At 43.9% G+C, this 18,777-nt stretch overlaps 1 protein-coding gene across 6 annotated transcripts in view; it reads right to left on the reverse strand.

Annotated features, from left to right (window-relative positions):
• STIM1 (stromal interaction molecule 1) overlaps positions 1-18,777 on the reverse strand; it is a 205,344-nt gene that overhangs the window by 91,633 nt on the left and 94,934 nt on the right. For 5 of the 6 annotated variants that reach the window (XM_075125651.1, XM_048837686.2, XM_048837677.2 and 2 more), the window contains exon 3: positions 11,811-11,941. The exons of the other annotated variant lie outside the window; for it this stretch is intronic. In XM_075125651.1, coding sequence (XP_074981752.1) covers positions 11,811-11,941 — 131 coding nt within the window. The remainder of the gene's footprint in view (positions 1-11,810; positions 11,942-18,777) is intronic. 6 annotated transcript variants of the gene reach the window in all.

Genomic DNA, 18,777 nt, shown 5'->3' on the forward strand with positions numbered 1-18,777 from the left:
TACAAATTTTGTATCTAGAGCCCTGCAAATCTGCGGATATCCACGGATCATTTCTGCAGATCATGGATCAGATACCGATACAAATTTTGTATCCGGCTCTACAAATCTTGGCTGCAGATATTTTGGTCACTATAGACCTGGAACTTAAATAGAAAAAACATCCCACAAACTAAAGTTTGTTCAATTAAGTCATAAGACATATTTCAGAGTAACAGCCGTGTTAGTCTGTATTCGCAAAAAGAAAAGGAGGACTTGTGGCACCTTAGAGACTAACCAATTTATTTGAGCATGAGCTTTCATGAGCTACAGCTCACTTCATCGGAAGACATAGGTGTCCTTAAACGGAACTGGAACCACCTTTGACTGAGTATGATCACAAATAGGTTGCTAATTAGAAGGGTTTTCCCATAAGAGCCCGGGCTCTCTTTGTAATTGGGGTCACTGCTATCATCTTTAAACTTGATGAAAATTCATCTCCACAAAAGGAAAAAACATATGATGCTTTAAAAGGACAGTTGAAGGTTGACTGACAAATTTTCACTGGTCTTAAATATAGTTTTTTTTTAAAAAATAGACCTTAATTTAGAAAAAAAAGTGCCAATTACATCCCCCATGGAAAAGATGGCTGCAGTGTGGATAAAATCCCAATTTCTCAATTGAGCAAAGACTAAGGGCTAGTTGTCTACACTGGCAATGCTAAAGTGCTGCCCCGGCAGCGCTTTAACATGCCTTGTGTGGTCATGGCGCAACGCTGGGAGAGAGCTCTCCCGGTGCTCTCAAAAAACCACCTCCACGAGGGGCGTAGCTCCCAGTGCTGGTGCACTGTCTACACTGCCGCTTTACAGCCCTGAAACTTGCTGCCCTCGGGGGGGAGGAGGTGGTTTTTCACATCCCTGAACAAGAAAGTTGCAATACTGTAAATTGCCAGTGTAGACAAGCCCTAACTCACTACAAAGCGAGAACACTGGGTTTCATTTGCACTCAAGAGCACGTGGACATCACAACTGCCCATAGCTCTGCAACTCAAGCCTGCTCACAAGAATGGAGCAAGCTAAGTGGAGGGATAACTCAACATTCAAAAAATGCCAGCAGGACGACTTTCAGGCCTGCTGGCCTTTCAGAACATCTGTTGAAGATATACAAATTCTCACGGAGGTGACTGCACTCAATCTTCAAAATCATCCCTGACCTCCCCCTCACTAGTTCATGAAGTAAGCTAACAGAGGAAACTACTAAAGACGGACAGAAACGCAACTGACTCAGAAACAGGGCCTTTCCAGCATCAGGGATATTTCACTACAATCCAGCAGCTGACTGCCAATTTGCGCACTATGGAATTGGAAAGCAATTCTAAGGCTCTGATTTTATGACAAAGTGACTGGCCCAGGACTAAGGCCTCTTATATTACGCACAAATAAGCCCATTTTCAACAGAACCTGAAAAGCCTGACAGCAACCCAAATTATGTCTACAAAGCAAAAAATACCCAACCAAACCCTGCATCAGAGAGTCTTAGAGCTCAGGTCAACTAACTAGGGCTCACAGGGATCACGCTAGAGAACTTCCCTTGGCCTACATCATTATGTGTACTTCCGCACACAAGAAACAAATAGTTCCCCTTTGATGTCACTGCTTACCAGTAAACTAGAGGGCTGGATTGTCCAGCTTCCCTGATGCGTGAGCTTCTGAAGGTTTTTCCAGTTGCCTTTCTGTCCACACCAACTCGGTGGGTATCTCAGGCCAAGCCTTTGCTCCTTGTGTCAATTGTGGACAGGTACAACAATGGCATTGTCCAAACGGACTATTGCCTCAGTCGTTTTCACACATTTACTGAAATGGCCTGACATTCTACAGTTATTCTCAGGATAATCTCATGTCCTAGGAGAACATAAGAACAGCCACACTGGGTCAGACCAAAGGTCCATTTAGCCCAGCATCCTGTCTTCCGACAGCGGCCAATGCGAGCTGCCCCAGAGGAACTGGACTGAACAGAACAGGTAATCATCAAGTGATCCATCCCCTATCGCCCATTCCCAGCTTCTGGCAAACAGCCTTTGGACACCATCCCTGCCATCCTGGCTGATAGCCATTGGTGGCCCCATCCTCCGTGAATTTATCTAATTCTTTTTTGAACCCTGTTATAGTCTTGGCCTTCACAACATCCTCTGGCAAGGAGTTCCACAGGTTGACTGTGCGTTGTGTGAAAAAAAATACTTCCATTTGTTTGTTTTAAATCTGCTGCCTATTAATTTCATTTGGTGGCCCCTAGTTTTTGTGTTATGAGAAGGAGTAAATAACACTTCCTTATTTAATTTCTCCACACCAGTCATGATTTAATAGACCTCTATCATACCTCCCTTAGTCGTCTTTTTTTCCAAGCTGAAAAGTCCCAGTCTTTTTAATCTCTCCTCATACGGAAGCCGTTCCATACCCCTAATTATTTTTGTTGCCCTTTTATGAACCTTTTCCAAGTCCAATATATCTTTTTTGAGATGGGACGACCACATATGCACACCGTATTCAAGATGTAGGCATACCATGGATTTATACAGGGGCAATATGACAGATAAGACAGAAACTATCCCTTTCTTAATTATTCCCAACATTCTGTTCGTTTTTTTGACCATCGCTGCACACTGACTGGATGTTTTCAGAGAACTATCCACAATGACTCCAAGATCTCTTTCTTGAGTGGTAACAGCTAATTTAGACCCCATCATTTTATATGTATAGCTGGGATTATATTTTCCAACGTGCATTATTTTGCACTTATCAACACTGAATTTCATCTGCCATTCTGTTGCCCAGTCGCCCAGTTTTGTGAGATCCTTTTGTAGCTCTTCGCAGTGTGCCTGGGACTTAACTATCTTGAGTAGTTCTGTATCATCTGCAAATTTTGCCACTTCACTGTTTAACCCTTTTTCCAGAACATTTATGAATATGTTGAATAGAACTGGTCCTGATACACACCCCTGGAGGACACCACTAGTGACCTCTCTCCATTCTGAAAATTGACCATTTATTCCTACCCTTTATTTCCTATCTTTTGATCAGTTACCAATCCATGAGAGGACCTTCCCTCTTATCCCATGACTGCTTACTTTGCTTAAGAGCCTTTGGTCAGGGACCTTGTCAAAGGCTTTCTGAAAATCTAAGTACACAATATCCACTGGATCCCCTTTGTCCACATGCTTGTTGACCCCCCCAAACAATTCTAGTAGATTGGTGAGGCATGATTTCCCTTTACAAAAACCTATTCCCCAACAAATTATGTTCATCTATAAGTGTGACAATTTTGTTCTTTACTATAGTTTCAACCAGTTTGCCCGGTACTGAAGTCAGTCTTACCGGCCTGTGATTGCCAGGGTCTACTCTGGAGCCCTTTTTAAAATTGCTGTCACATTAGCTTTCCTCCAGTCATTTGGGACAGACACTTATTTAAATGATAAGTAACAGATGACGGTTAGTAGTTCTGCAATTTCACATTTGAGTTCTGTGACAAAGTTCCTGCTCTACCTTGGTGGGTCTTGCACTTATTGGCGGACTTGCTCGCCTTGGAGCTTCACGGCAGCCCTCAGCTTGGCCTTTTTTCTGAACTCACAGTCCAGGTCGACGACTCCTGTGTCTGACCAGGAGTTGGGAGGATTTGGGGGGAACCCGGGCCCGCCCTCTACTCCGGGTTCCAGCCCAGGGCCCTGTGGAATGCAGCTGTCTAGAGTGCCTCCTGGAACCGCTATGCAACAACCACAACTCCCTGGGCTACTTCATTGAATCACAGAATATCAGGGTTGGAAGGGACCCCTGAAGGTCATCTAGTCCAACCCCCTGCTCAAAGCAGGACCAATCCCCAACTAAATCATCCCGGCCAGGGCTATGTCAAGCTTGACCTTAAAAATATCTAAGGAAGGAGATTCTATCACCTCCCTAGGTAACGCATTCCAGTGTTTCACTGCCCTCATAGTGAAAAAGTTTTTCCTAATATCCAATCTAAACCTCCCCCACTGCAACTTGACACCATTACTCCTTGTTCTGTCATCAGCTACCACTGAGAACAGTCTAGATCCATCCTCTTTGGAACCCCCTTTCAGGTAGTTGAAAGCAGCTATCAAATCCCCCCGCATTCTTCTCTTCTGCAGACTAAACAATCCCAGTTCCCTCAGCCTCTCCTCATAAGTCATGTGTTCCAGTCCCCTAATCATTTTTGTTGCCCTCCGCTGGATGCTTTCCAATTTTTTCACATCCTTCTTGTAGTGTGGGGCCCAAAACTGGACACAGTACTCCAGATGAGGCCTCACCAATGTCGAATAGAAGGGAATGATCATGTCCCTCGATCTGCTGGCAATGCCCCTACTTATACATCCCAAAACACCATTGGTCTTCTTGGCAACAAGGGCACACCGTTGACTCATATCCCGCTTCTCGTCCACTGTAACCCCTAGGTCCTTTTCTGCAGAACTGCTGCCAAGCCATTCGGTCCCTAGTCTGTAGCGGTGCATGGGATTCTTCCGTCCTAAGTGCAGGACTCTGCACTTGTCCTTGTTGAACCTCATCAGATTTCTTTTGGCCCAATCCTCGAATTTGTCTAGGGCCCTCTATATCCTATCCCTATCCTCCAGCATATCTACCACTCCTCCCAGTTTAGTGTCACCTGCAAACTTGCTGAGGGCGCAATCCACACCATCCTCCAGATCATTTATGAAGATATTGAACAAAACCGGCCCCAGGACCGACCCTTGGGACACTCCACTTGATACCACCTGCCAACTAGACATGGAGCCACTGATCATCACCCGTTGAGCCCGACAATCTAGCCAAATTTCTATCCACCTAATAGTCCATTCATCCAGCCCATACTTCTTTAACTTGCTGGCAAGAATACTGTGGGAAACCAGCTCAAAAGCTTTGCTAAAGTCAAGGAACAACACGTCCACCGCTTTCCCCTCATCCACAGAGCCAGTTATCTCATCAAAGAAGGCAATTAGATTAGTCAGGCATGACTTGCCCTTGGTGAATCCATGCTGACTGTTCCTGATCACTTTCCTCTCCTCTAAATGCTTCAGAATTGATTCCTTGAGGACCTGCTCCATGATTTTTCCAGGGACTGAGGTGAGGCTGACTGGCCTGTAGTTCCCAGGATCCTCCTCCTTCCCTTTTTTAAAGATGGACACTACATTAGTCTTTTTCCAGTCGTCCGGGACTTCCCCTGATCACCATGAGTTTTCAAAGATAATGGCCAATGGCTCTGCAATCACAGCCACCAACTTCTTTAGCACTCTCAGATGCAGCGCATCCGGCCCCATGAATTTGTGCTCGTCCAGCTTTTCTAAATAATCCCGAACCACTTCTTTCTCCACAGAGGGCTGGTCACCTTCTCCCCATGCTGTGCTGCTCAGTGCAGCAGTCTGGGAGCTGACCTTGTTCGTGAAGACAGAGGCAAAAAAAGCATTGAGTACATCAGCTTTTTCCACATCCTCTGTTACTAGGTTGTCTCCCTCATTCAGTAAGGGGCCCACACTTTCCTTGACTTTCTTCTTGTTGCTAACATACCTGACGAAACCCTTCTTGTTACTCTTAACATCTCTTGCTAGCTGCAACTCCAGGTGTGGTTTGGCCTTCCTGATTTCACTCCTGCATGCCCGAGCAATATTTTTATACTCTTCCCTGGTCATTTGTCCAGTCTTCCACTTCTTGTAAGCTTCTTTTTTGTGTTTAAGGTCAGCAAGGATTTCACTGTTAAGCCAAGCTGGTCGCCTGCCCTATTTACTATTCTTTCTACACATTGGGATGGTTTGTCCCTGTAACGTCAATTAGGATTCTTTAAAATACAGCCAATTCTCCTGGACTCCTTTCTCCCTCATGTTATTCTCCCAGGGAATCCTGCCCATCAGTTCCCTGAGGGAGTCAAAGTCTGCTTTTCTGAAATCCAGGGTCCGTATTCTGCTGCTCTCCTTTCTTCCCTGTGTCAGGATCCTGAACTCGACCATCTCATGGTCACTGCCTCCCAAGGTCCCATCCACTTTTGCTTCCCCTACTAATTCTTCCCGGTTTGTGAGCAGCAGGTCAAGAAGAGCTCTGCCCCTAGTTGGTTCCTCCAGCACTTGCACCAGAAAATTGTCCCCTATACTTTCCAAAAATTTCCTGGATCATCTGTGCATCGCTGTATTGCTCTCCCAGCAGATATCAGGGTGATTGAAGTCTCCCATGAGAACCAGGGCCTGCGATTTAGTAACTTCCGTGAGTTGCCGGAAGAAAGCCTCGTCCACCTCGTCCCCCTGGTCTGGTGGGTCTATAGCAGACTCCCACCACGACATCACCCTTGGTGCTCACACTTCCAAACTTAATCCAGAGACACTCAGGTTTTTCTGCAGTTTCATACTTGAGCTCTGAGCAGTCATACTTCCCCATGGCCTCCTCCCAACACCTTCTTTATCCTCACCATAGGACCTTCCTCCTGGTGTCTGATAATGCTTGTACCCCTCAGTCCTCTAACAGTCCGCGTTCTCACTCTCAGCTCCTAATGCCTCTTGCTCCCAGCTCCTCACACGCACACCAGAAACTGAAGTGAGCTCCTTTTTAAAAACCCAGGTGCCCTGAATAGCCTGCCTTAATTGATTCTAGCAGCTTCTTGATTGGCTGCAGGTTTTCTAATCAGCCTGTCTTAATTGTCTCCAGAAGGTTCTTGATTTTTCTGGAACCTTCCCTGTTACCTTATCCAGGGAAAAGGGACCTACTTAGCCTGGGGCTAATATATCTGCCTTCTATTACTCTCCTACAGCCATCTGGTCCGACCCTGTCACAGTTCCTTCAGAACTCTTAGGTGAATACCCTCTGGTCCTGGTGACTTATTACTGTTTAGTTTACCAATTTGTTCCAAAACCTCCTCTAATGAGTTTCTCAGATTTGTCACCTAAAAAGAATGGCTAAGGTTTGGGAATCTCCCTCACATCCTCAACCGTGAAGACTGATGCAAAGAATTCATTTAGTTTCTCCACAATAGCCTTATCGTCCTTGAGTGCTCCTTTATTGTCTCGATCGTCCAGTGGCCTCACTGGTTGTTTAGCAGGTTTCCTGCTTCTGATGTACTTAAACATTTTTTTGCTATTACTTTTTGAGTCTTTGAACAACTGCTGTGTTTAATCTGAAGATTAATCATAAAACACAGCCATATAGGTTCACGTTTGTGAGCCTCTGTATCCATTCAAATAATACGCCCAGGAGCTGGCCTCCAGCCACCAATGAAGAAAAGTTTTAAATACATGACAAAATAAGGAGGACCTTAGAGCTTTGAAAGATGGAGAAAAATAACTGAACAGGCAAGTCTAGCTTCAGATGCAGATGTGTCCAGGAAGGCTAGTACTGATAATACAATTTACAAGTTCTTTACACAGAGGCAAGCTCCCGACACAGATTCCCATGTCAGCTTCTCCAATAGCAATGAATTACATCTACTAGTGAGGTGTTGCATTGCATTGTGAAGCCTGGAATCATGGTACTTTGCAATACTTAACTCTGCCAATAAGCAAACAGAGATGACAATACGTTTCCTGCAGTTGCAAAAGATCAATACAGATCTAAAGAAACACATATTTACATAGAAATATTTGCACAGAACAATATTTGCACATAAAATGCAAATAATGCAAGCTACTCTAAAAGTAAATTCAACAAGCAAATCACTTGGATTCTGAGAGCAGATATAAATTCAAAACCTTGACTATGTTACATACTCTCCACAGAAAAGGAAAAATTATTAATGTTTAGCTTTGCTGCTTTTTCAAATTTGAATCAGAAGATGGTCACTGATTTTAAATCATCAATTCTGGAAAGGAGTATGTCAACTGAAGGGAAGTCAGAGAAGAACAACCAAAATTGTAAAAAGGCCAACTTGAAAGGAAAGATTAAAGGGAGTTAAATAATCATAATAGACTGTTCGCGCTACAGGAGTTCAAAACTCACTGTGGAACTTGAACACTTTGCCTTCTGACACAGAAGTGAGTGTACTACAAAATAAACAACAAAGCAACTTTGCTCCCCCCTTACTCACTAGCTTGGTAGCATCCACTGGCACCACGGGGGCATTTTCAGGTAATGTCTGCCCTTTCAATTGATGGCATACACCTGCCTTCTTACGTTGGTTCTCAGGTTAATGGCTTCTCTGTTGCTGCTGGAGGGTCACGAAGCAGTGGTGGCAGAGCAGAGGGTGCCCTTTTCCCTCTCAGATGTGGAATTCACCAGCGAGCCATGCCTTTGTCAGCTCCAGATTAGATTCATTCTGTGTGCTCTACACGGGCTGCATGTGACGACCTTTTTGAGACCTCAGCTGGTGCAGACTGCAGCTGTCTGATGATTTACTGGTGACTCACACATGGAGTGGCACATTTTGCCATGTGCTCCACTGACTGCATTGGCTTCCAGTTTGTTTCCAGGTGCAATTTATGCTGCAGTTACTAAGCTTGCTATGGTTGGGTCCTGGGTATGAGAGATCCTGTTCTCTCTGTGCTTTACTTCACCAGATGAGATCAGCTGGGATACCTGAGGTGAGATTTGCAAGTCTGGTGTAGGTCATTCCCAGTGAAGGGGGCCTGACTCTGATAACAGAAGCCTGTGTTTGTTCCCCATCTGGGTATGTTGCAGAACTACCCCACTCCCACTTTAAAAAAAAAAAAAATCTGAGAGTCCCAGATTTGTTTGCAAGAAGCACAAAGCTACATTCCCGCTGAAAATCTGCCTTTGCATGTTACAACTAACTAACTTCCAGGCTTTAAGAAAGCTTTACTAATCCATTGCAGGTTTCTCAGAGAAGTCATCCCAAGTAGCAAACCACAGAGTCTTCCCTATAACCCACCATGTCGGAGCTGAATGCATCTGGCAGAGGAAAGCATGGGGTAAAACCCTTCTCACAGCTTCAGTGACCTTTAAAAACTAGAGAGACATCGCTCTGCATCAGAAAGGCTGACTTTCCTCTCTTTCAGTTGTTGAGCAGTCATCTTCTTGACATATGAAAGGTCAGTGGTCTCCAAATCCTGTTGCCCAGGCAGATAGGCAGAGAGAAAGAGAGAGAACCGAAGGGGAGAGACAATCAAACTAACCCTGCATCATTAACAGCCCTTGGCACAAACGAGTGTGAGGGGTGGATTTAGGCTTATTTCCAATAGTTGTCACAGCAGGCAGGAATGTGCAATTGGGCCTCAAATTGAGAACTAAGTCGATGCCTCTGATGGCTTCTGGTGTTCTCCTCTTTCATCAAGCCTCAGAAAACATGATGACAAGACAAATTCTTTATGGCAGAGCTGCTGAGGCTGTGACTGCCCTACAGTTGAGCAGAACAGATGGAGAATTTAAGGAAGACAGTCTAGTAGACTAGAGGATGTTGTAATTTCTCATCTTTTAGCTGAGTTTTAATTCACAGCCAAGTTGTAGGTGGGCAACCCAATGAAAATTAGCCATTTCAGTTGGCTGAAATACAAAGCTTTTATCATTTCCAAGGGAAAAATCAATGTTTATCCACCTTCATATACATAATATTCTCCTCTGTACATTGGGGAGTGTCATTTTTTTCTATATATTTATGTTCTAATGGCCTGTTTCAAGAGGCTGTGACAGCACTACAAAATTCCCAAGAAAAAACAGCACAGAGAATACCGTGGAAGAGGTGAGTCCTGCCCCAAGCAGCTTACAAACTAAATATGAGACATGACAGAATGGAAGGATAACTAAACAGTTATCAGGGCACAGGCATGGGGAGCAGATGGCAGGGAACTTCAAAAAGAGTGTACAGTTACTAATGAGGGCTAGTCTGTGGCGTAACGGAATAAGGAAGACTTATCTGCCTAAAGTTAGTTGTGTGTGTGTGTTTTCTATCATATCTCCTTTAAGTAACTATATTAATTGGCTAATTTCTTGTAGTACCATAGCAGAAGTGGGTCTTAAAGAGGGACTTGGAGTGGGAGATCACCTTGCAGATTAGCTCTGGGAGGGCATTCACAGCATAAGTGTAGCATGGAAAAAACCACAAGGACAGCTGTGCAAGAAACAGACAAACCAGGCAATAAGATTGGTGTCACTGAAGGAGTGGAAAGAGCAGCATGCAACATGACACCAGGGTCAGCGAAGCACGGAGGCCAGATTTAGGGAGAACCTTGAAGGTGAGGACAAGAAGTATTTGACATCCTGGAGAAGAGAAGCCAGTGGAGGATTCACAGAGAGAGGGTGATGTGGTCAGGTCAATGGGTAAGGAATACGATCTTAGAAACTGCATTTTGAATGGACTGGAAGTGGTGATTCATAATCAAGACAAGAGATGAAGAGGGCCTGGATGATCATATTTAGTTGGATATTTACAGGATTTTAAACTAGATGGTAGTAATGGAGCAACTTCAAAATACAGCCAAGCCAGGGGTTGAGAAAGCTCAGAAAACCATCCAGAACTGAGTCCCCGGGGAGCGTAGTAATAATAATAATTATTTGTACTACAGTAGCACAGAGGCCAGAGTAAAGTGACAATATACAAGACAGATTCTTGCATCAGATCCTGCCCTCCAGCTATGCAAACTAATTCGTAGATTAACAATACTTTACATAGCATTTATATAATGTTATCTAGCACATTCAAAGAGCTATACAAAACCCACTAATTAATCCTCCACTTTTTCAACATGGGTATTGTCCCTATTTTACACATGGGGAAACTGAGGTAGACAAATGAAATGACTGACCCAAGCCCATACCATGAGTCAGAGGCATAGCCAGGATTAGAACTACAGAGTTTATAGGGACTGAGACAAGGGAAAGGGACTGTACAAAAAGGTTGTCCTCACAAGTGACAGGGGAATTCAGATGGGAGCTCTTTGATCAGTCTGGGCAGTGAAATTGAGACAAAAAGAGGAGAGCTCTGTAATGACAGAACAAACAACTTGGCGCCTGCCCTCCGAGCTTGCTGGGGCGACTCTGAATTGACACCATTTCACATTTTGGACTTATGAGCCTTTTCTTTCCAATATTTTTAAATTAAAGAGCTGCTTCGTTATTAGGGGCCTGTCTGTCACACGGCTTTATTGTGTGGGCTCAGGCAACCATTTAAAATTCCCTGTGCCTGCACTTCCTTCTCTGCAAAACGGGAAAAAATCATACTCCCTCACTGGACGGGGTGGGGAGGGGGTAGAGAGACACGTTGTTGTCAGGGTCAGTCAGTCAGTCCAATGTTAGTAGAGAGCTTTCAGCTGGCAGAGCACTATACAAGAGCAAACATCACAGTAAATAGACCAAATCAGTCCCAGTGGAGAAAACAAAGGCTTCACTTCACAACGCAGAAATTGCAGATCACACTTTTGTAATTTCTTTCAAAAGGATCCAACTGCCCCATTTATGACCTCACCTCCCTTCCGAAGCACTTCCAGGCATACAGCATGTGCACAGAGCTCAGCTCTGCTGTACTGCCTCGAGGAGGTAGCAGGGTCTAGTGGATAGCGCTTGTAGCGAGCTGCGGGGTAGTGTTGCCTAATGGATAAGGTACTGGATTGGGGAGTCATGAGACCTCGGTCCTCTTGAGCTTCGGCAAGTCACATCTCTGTGTCTTTGCCTGTCTCTTCTATTCAGGGCGAGGACTGGTGTCTTATGGCATTCTGGGAGCTGCAGTCTCTGCAGGCTGAAGATGAAGGCAGCCAACAACTACTCTGGAAAATGTTATTGGCTGATCTTTGGCCACCCCTGACACGCAGTACTATCCAATGTAGAGCTGCCCTCCTAAAGAGGAAGGCAGGAAGGGGAGGAAGGACAGAAGGGAGAAAGAAAGAAAAGTAGCTGTGAACTAACCTCATCGCTCTCCTCTACATCCACGTTGCCATTGGCGTCATCGTCCATCTGTTTGTGGATATTGCAGACAGCTTCAAAGCTGAGCTGCTCATCTTCGTTGTGGCACAAGGGCTCATCAATTCGACAAAACTCTGTTTGGGGAGAAAACACTGGCATTAGGTAGCCCCCACCACAAGAATTTCCATCTCACTGACTAACCAATTTATTTGAGCATAAGCTTTTCGTGAGCTCAAATAAATTGGTTAGTCTCTAAGGGGCCACTAGTACTCCTTTTCTTTTTGGGATATTTTAGTGTTCCAGACCTACAAATATAAAGTAAGACTGGCTGGTCTCTATGATAGCAGCAAATCCTGACAAAAAAGAATGGAGGGCCTAGCCTGGGCCAATTTATCTTAGGGACCAGCTGCTGCAGTCCCTTCCATCACAGCATTATGTACCAGTAGCGCTGGAAATGCTGATCAGCTTGAGTGCATGGGAGGCAGGGCCTTCTCCAGAAGAAGCCAGCGACTTTAACAGGCCTATAAGTTTTAGCCTGGGGGAAGGACTCCTGGGTTGTTTTTAGTTTGTATTTAGTGGGATTTATTTGCCATATAGGTTTATTTTGTGTCATTAAGACGTTATTATGTATATTACAGTTGTGCTTAGACACAGGACATTTTGTGGGTTTAGTTAAATTTATTTTATTCATTTTGTTTTATACATATAATTATTCAATAAAAAGATGGTATTTCCATTAAATATGTGACGGGCCATTTAAAGTTTTATATTTATAAACCAACACCATAAATTGTGCCTCATACTTAATAAGTAGAGAATGCTGATTCAAAAACACAGGTGTCTTGCTTAAAGGAAATTTTAGAGGCTTTTGGGTAGGAATCTGTTGATGGTACGAAGAGCCTTTCACCTAGCAGGTACCTAAGACCGCATTCATTCCAGGTTGCTATTGACTGAAACTTTTTACCATCTGATGGCAGTTCTGAGGACTACATGAAATGAGTTTGGCGGGTCTTAGTCCAGTTCCCATTGGACTGGTGTCCACATCACAAAACCCATCACTAGAATTGGCATTCCTATTGAGTCTTAGCAGAATGGCTAAGGAACAACGGGCATATCTAAAAACCCACAGTTGGCCTGTGCCAGCTGACTCAGGCTAAGAAGCCATTTAATTGCAGAGTAGACGTAGAGGCCCTTGTGAGGTGGGAGGCCCAAAGCCCCTTAGCCCGACCCCGAATCAGCTGGCCTGGGGCAGCCGCCGGTGTCTAACTGCAGCGTAGACATACCACAAAGGGCCTTGGAGATCGAATCCCCCTCTGACTTCATGGTGGTCCTTCCAAAACAAAACAGGCACGCTGACGCCAGAGGGATCTGGCACTGCTGCCATACATACCGTATCTTTTCTGAGGCTAAACTGGCATTTATTAAGGCATCTATCAACTTGAGATCTAAAAACCCAGATGAAATGAAACTACTCATATGCTTAAAAAGTTAAGTACATGTTTAATTAAATGATTGGCCGGATCAGGGCCTAAGTGTGGACTGAAGTGAGATTTATGTTTCTTGGTCTGTCAATCTGAAATCTTTTGCCAGCACTGAATTCACACTAATTGTTTTTAAATGTTTCATTATTAGTTTTACTTTCCCCCTTTAGCTTTCACAGATACCTTGGCTGATGCAATCTTCATGACAGATCCACCCTAGAAGCCCTCTGCTACCAGCACAGATCTCTAGCTGCATACAGCTAACACCAGCCAGGAAAAGTTACAAAACAGTTTCCATATTAAAAAGACTGGGACTGTTTAGCTTAGAAAAGAGAAGACATAAGAAGTACTGCTTCACATAATGCACAGTCAACCTGTGGAACTCATTGCCAGAGAATGGTGTGAAGGGCAAAAGTCTAACTGGGTTCAAAAAAGAATTACGTAAGTTTCTGGAGGATAGGTCCCTTGATGGCTATAAGCCAAGATGATTAAGGATGCAACCCCATGACGCCAGTGTCCCTAAACCTCTGACTGCCAGAAACTGGAACTGGATGACAGGGGATGGATCACTCGATCATTGCCCTGTTCTGTTCATTCCCTCTGAAGCATCTGGCACCAGCCACTGTCAAGAAGGCAGGATACCAAGCTAGACAGACTTCCTACTCCTCTCTCTCCAGACTGTTTAAAACACAAATAAAGTAACAGGTGCATGTAATTTCCCCAAGCAAACACTGACTGCAATTCCTTCAGCTGCTACAGGTGCCCCAATGCCTGGCATGACAGCATTTGGTACTGCAGGTCGTGTCTTAGCTGATCAAATGCCATAGTGAGGCAGGCAAGAAACACAAGTGAGTGCACTTGTAAGTGAGCATGGAAGATAAAATAGGATGAGCGAGTCAGAGAGATGTAAGAGCACTTGCACTTTTTTCAGACTACAGGTGCCTCTGTAAGTTATTATTGAGTATATGAGTCATGATACAGCACCATATGATCGCTAACAGTTTACTGGAAATAAAGGTGTCTCTATCAGATAAAGACAGATGGCAGGGTCACATAGCATTGAATGGTCACTTGTAATTAAAGGAAATACAGCTGCCAAAGTTTCTGAACCTAATGCAACTACAGCCATAAATGTCACTCATCCCAAAATATTCATCAGTGAGAAAATACAGCTGCACTACCATGCACGGGAGCAGTAGTTTTCCTTGTGGGCATACCTTTAACCTCTGATCTGTTAGATGTTGGCTTGTATCTGCAGAATCCCAGACGTGGCTTGATACCAGCCTTATAAACAGGATGATATTACCTTGAAGCTTAGCAACAGATGAAGGACCACAAACTTTTTTCAATATCAGTTACAAGAGCAGAGGATCCAGAGTTTCATTTTAATGTTTATCTACAATAAATAAATGTATGTTCTCCAATTTCATACTTTGCATATGACATTCTCTCAAAAGCACCTAGAGGAGGGTTCTCCAATTACGCTTTCAGCGTCTCACCGAGTATCAACCTACGAGTCCAAGTTTTACATTGTGTTCATCACTGTTGTGTTTGAAAGCCTGACAAGTGTATGTATTTTTACACAGAGATGGCACATTTAAAATCCTGGCTGTAGTTATGGCACTAGTGCTGGAACAGGACTTTTCAAACTGATACTGATCTAATTCCAGTATCTTAGTGTGTAATATAAACATAGAACAGAAGATGGAAAGCATCAGTTTCCATCTCCCATAACCCAACCTCTGCAATCACAGGAAATCAGGCAATGGGCGATATGCCCAGCAGATCCTAACGGATGACCCCCTCTCCTAACTCAGTGCTGCAGAGAAAAAATAAAAATCCCCGTCAAAATACCATGAGAAAATGTCTTCCCAAATTAGGTAACCAGCTCAGCCCTGCGCACATAAGCTACAATTATCACGGTTAAGTATCCAGTCTCATTTATACTCTGAGATACCAGTAGTGTCTAAATATGGAATACCGGTCTATTTTTCTTGATTTCCCAGTGCTGCGGGCTCTGCCAGTCCCTTCTGGAACAGGGAATCCTGAATACTGACCACATTCTGGGAACAGGAAATGCCCCAAGGAATTTAACTTAATAAAAAAAAGATGTCCACAGGTAGGCTTCAGATGTAATTGTAGTTTCCCTGAAATTTAGGTGTGATCTACACTTAGAAATTTACCAACATAGCTCTGTCAATTAATGGTGTGATTTTTTACCAAGATAGCCACACTGATAAAAACCCTACTATAAGCCGTTTTATACCAGTGAAGTGCATCCACCCTAAAGGATTTTGTCAGCATAACTATATTAGTACAACTATACCAGCAAAAGCCTCCTAGGGTAGACAAGGTATTAGCTGACAATGTTTGCTTTGGTCACACATGATATGACATCAGAATAGGAAAATTTATTCGTGCTTATCTACAAGTTTCCTTTCTTTGAGTAATAAGGTCTACAGATCTGTTACAAGGGGTACTTCAGCCTACTTACAACTTGGAGGCAGAACCAGATCTGCCAGTCATTAGCAACAAGGGAGTGCCCCACCCCCTGAAGTTCCCTTTAATCAAGACAATGTCCAGGCCAGTATGATTCCATTCTACTTTCCTAAATTACAGATTGTGTTAACTATACTTTGAAGTGAAATCACAACAATTTCTCCTAATGCAGAGCACAGGGACACGTCTCCCTAACAAAATAAACCTGAATATTTGGGTATCAACTTCTCTCTCTATTCTGGATGATCCATTTGTCTCCAAGATGGGCCAGATCTATGGACCTTATTACTCAAGGAAAGGAAATTTTCAGGCAAAACACAGATTTTTTTTTTCTGTTCTACATGGAGCTAGGGTCCACAGAGCCTTAACAATGGAATTTTCACAGCAATGTGCCTCCAGGGTGGGAAGCTGGATCATCCTTTAATTATGGACAACCAAAATGAGGTTGATTATATATCCTGGACAATGAGGCATGGGAAAGACTTCTGCCGAAAAATGGCATTGGTTAGTGATTAGATGACCAATATGTAGAATTTGGTGAATTTATGTATTGATGGCTACATGGCCATCTAGCTGGTCTCAATACAGGAGACATGAGTTCTCTGCCCTGAAGTTATCAGTGCTCCTACAGATTAGACTTTGATGCTTGACAGAAAAAGAACATTTCTTGAATTTACTTTGCAAGTGAGTGCTATGACAGATGTGAGGACTGCATGTCTGAACAGGTCTCCACAGAGAAAGCTCCCAACTTCATAAACTCATCCGACTGGCGATAGTGGTTCTCAGGAAGTCTGCTTTAATGGATAGAAAGTGTAACGATACTAGGTAGTGAGTAAGGAGCAGAATGAGGTTCCAAACATTGTGGGGTTGGAATCCAGGTAGTTAACCTAAGGAAGCATTTAATGTCAGAGTTTCTACAAAACTTCCTTTTTCTTGACCATATTGAGAACATTATAGTACAGAGACTTGACCTTTTTGCTTAGGAGTCTTAGATTGGAAGGACAAAAGTACAGATGTTACAGACCACCAGAAAGGCTGAAGAGTTCTTGGATAACCAGCCTCAGGAAGCATCACTACCCCAGATTCAAGGAAGAAACTGGCCATCCAGGAATGAGAAAGAGATGAAATAAGAGATACTTAGTGTGACGGGATTCCCCAGGGTGCAGACTGAGACTGTGGGAACACTGTGCCCCCCTGAACTCTTTCCAGCCTGGGCTGTCTCTCACAATGCCTTGCTAGTGACCAGCGGCAAACCCCTCCAGGTGCTGTGATCACTCAGCACAACAGCATGTGGAGCCCCACACCCAGCTATACTGCATGAATGCTCCCAGAGCAACGGCAGCAGAGCCAAATTCCCCCAGCTCCCAGCCCTGTACCTCAGGAATATACCGTCTTGCACTGCTCAAGGTGGGAAGTGCAGATTTATTAATTGGTTCACCACTTCATCAATGAAAAGCGTATATACACCTGCCTTTGCAAACCTGAGCATATCGGCCACATCCTTCAGGCAAAATCACTGGTAAAGATAAACAGCCAAACAAATGTATTGACTACAAAAGATAGATTTTAAGTGATATTAAGTGATAGGCAAAAAGTTAGTTACCAAGATAAAATAAAATATAAGCATGCAGTCTAAACTCTCAATCCTATTAGTTTGGGCAACATCTAGATTAAGCAGTTTTTTTCAAGCCACTGGATATTGCAGTTCGTACCACACAGATTTCACCCTTGAAATCTGGGCCAGTCTTCTCTGCATAAATCTTCTCAGTGTCCTTGTTGCTTGCAGCATGGGTGGGGGCAGGAGAGAGGTGAAGCATGGGCCTGCTCTGTTCTGTTTTATACCCTCAGTCCTATGTGCTTAGGGAACACACAAGTCCGGACATGTCTGGGGGCATTACTTAGTCTCCAGGCAAGGTTGAGCAATTCCTCTGGTGTGGCCTCATGCAGGTGAGTCATTGAATTGTAGCTCCCCTGCTGGACAATGGCTGTTGATGGGTTGTCTGACACCCTGCCCGGGCATTGGTTACTTTCCTTGCTGTTGCCTCTGGGGAGCTAATATCTGGCTGATTCCCCAACTTACAGCACGTTTTAGTGACAACCATACTACACAATTCTCATACCTTCATATGTATTAATGATATACATAAATGGATAGAAAAATGACTTTCAGCAGATCACATAACCTTTCCCATGATACCTCACACAGCCGGCTTTATATGCAATCACAATTATATATAAATGAGCAACATGGGGGTTACAGGGTGCTCCCCCAAGGTACAGAATGTCACACTTGGTAATTCATAACCATCAGAGACAAGAAGATAAGGCAGCATTCTACACAGCTGGAGGCAGATGAGGATGAACAGCTTGTGGCCATCAAAGAGAAGAGGACTAGGAGTAATTCCATGCAGCTAAAAGTTTCCAATCAATGTCAGGTCCACCGTGTGAAAACTGTGGAAGATATCTCTGAAGATTCAGCTGGTCAAATGGTATGGAGAGGTGTGGGGGACACACCTGTGGATGGCTACTCAGCACAACCCGTAAGAAAAAAATCAAGCTTCAACCTTCCAAGGAAGACAGATGATTTTTGTTGAGGATTCTGTACTAAGAAGAATGGATGAATGTTCTGCAAGGGACAGGCAGACAGCGGACGGTGTGTTTTCCTCTCAAAGCTAAAAGATGAGACATCACTCTATGATTAAACAGGCTTCTGAAGTCAACAGGCCATGGTCACGGTACATATTGGCATAATGACACTACATTGTGGGATAGCTCACAGATTATAGATGACTTCAGGGAACTCAGAGGGGTGCTGAAGGAGAAGAATGTCCAAGTGATCGTCTCAGAGATCCTTCCTGTCCTTCAAGCGAAGGAAGACAGAAGGCAGAGGATTCTGACAGTGAACTGCTGGCTAGGTACTGGTGCTAGATAGAGGGTCAAATGACCCTTCAGAATTGTAATTTATTTTTGGTGGTGGTGGTCTGATGCCA

This window comes from Caretta caretta, chromosome 1 (genome assembly GCF_965140235.1).
Source record: "Caretta caretta isolate rCarCar2 chromosome 1, rCarCar1.hap1, whole genome shotgun sequence".
Taxonomy (NCBI): Eukaryota; Metazoa; Chordata; order Testudines; family Cheloniidae; genus Caretta; species Caretta caretta.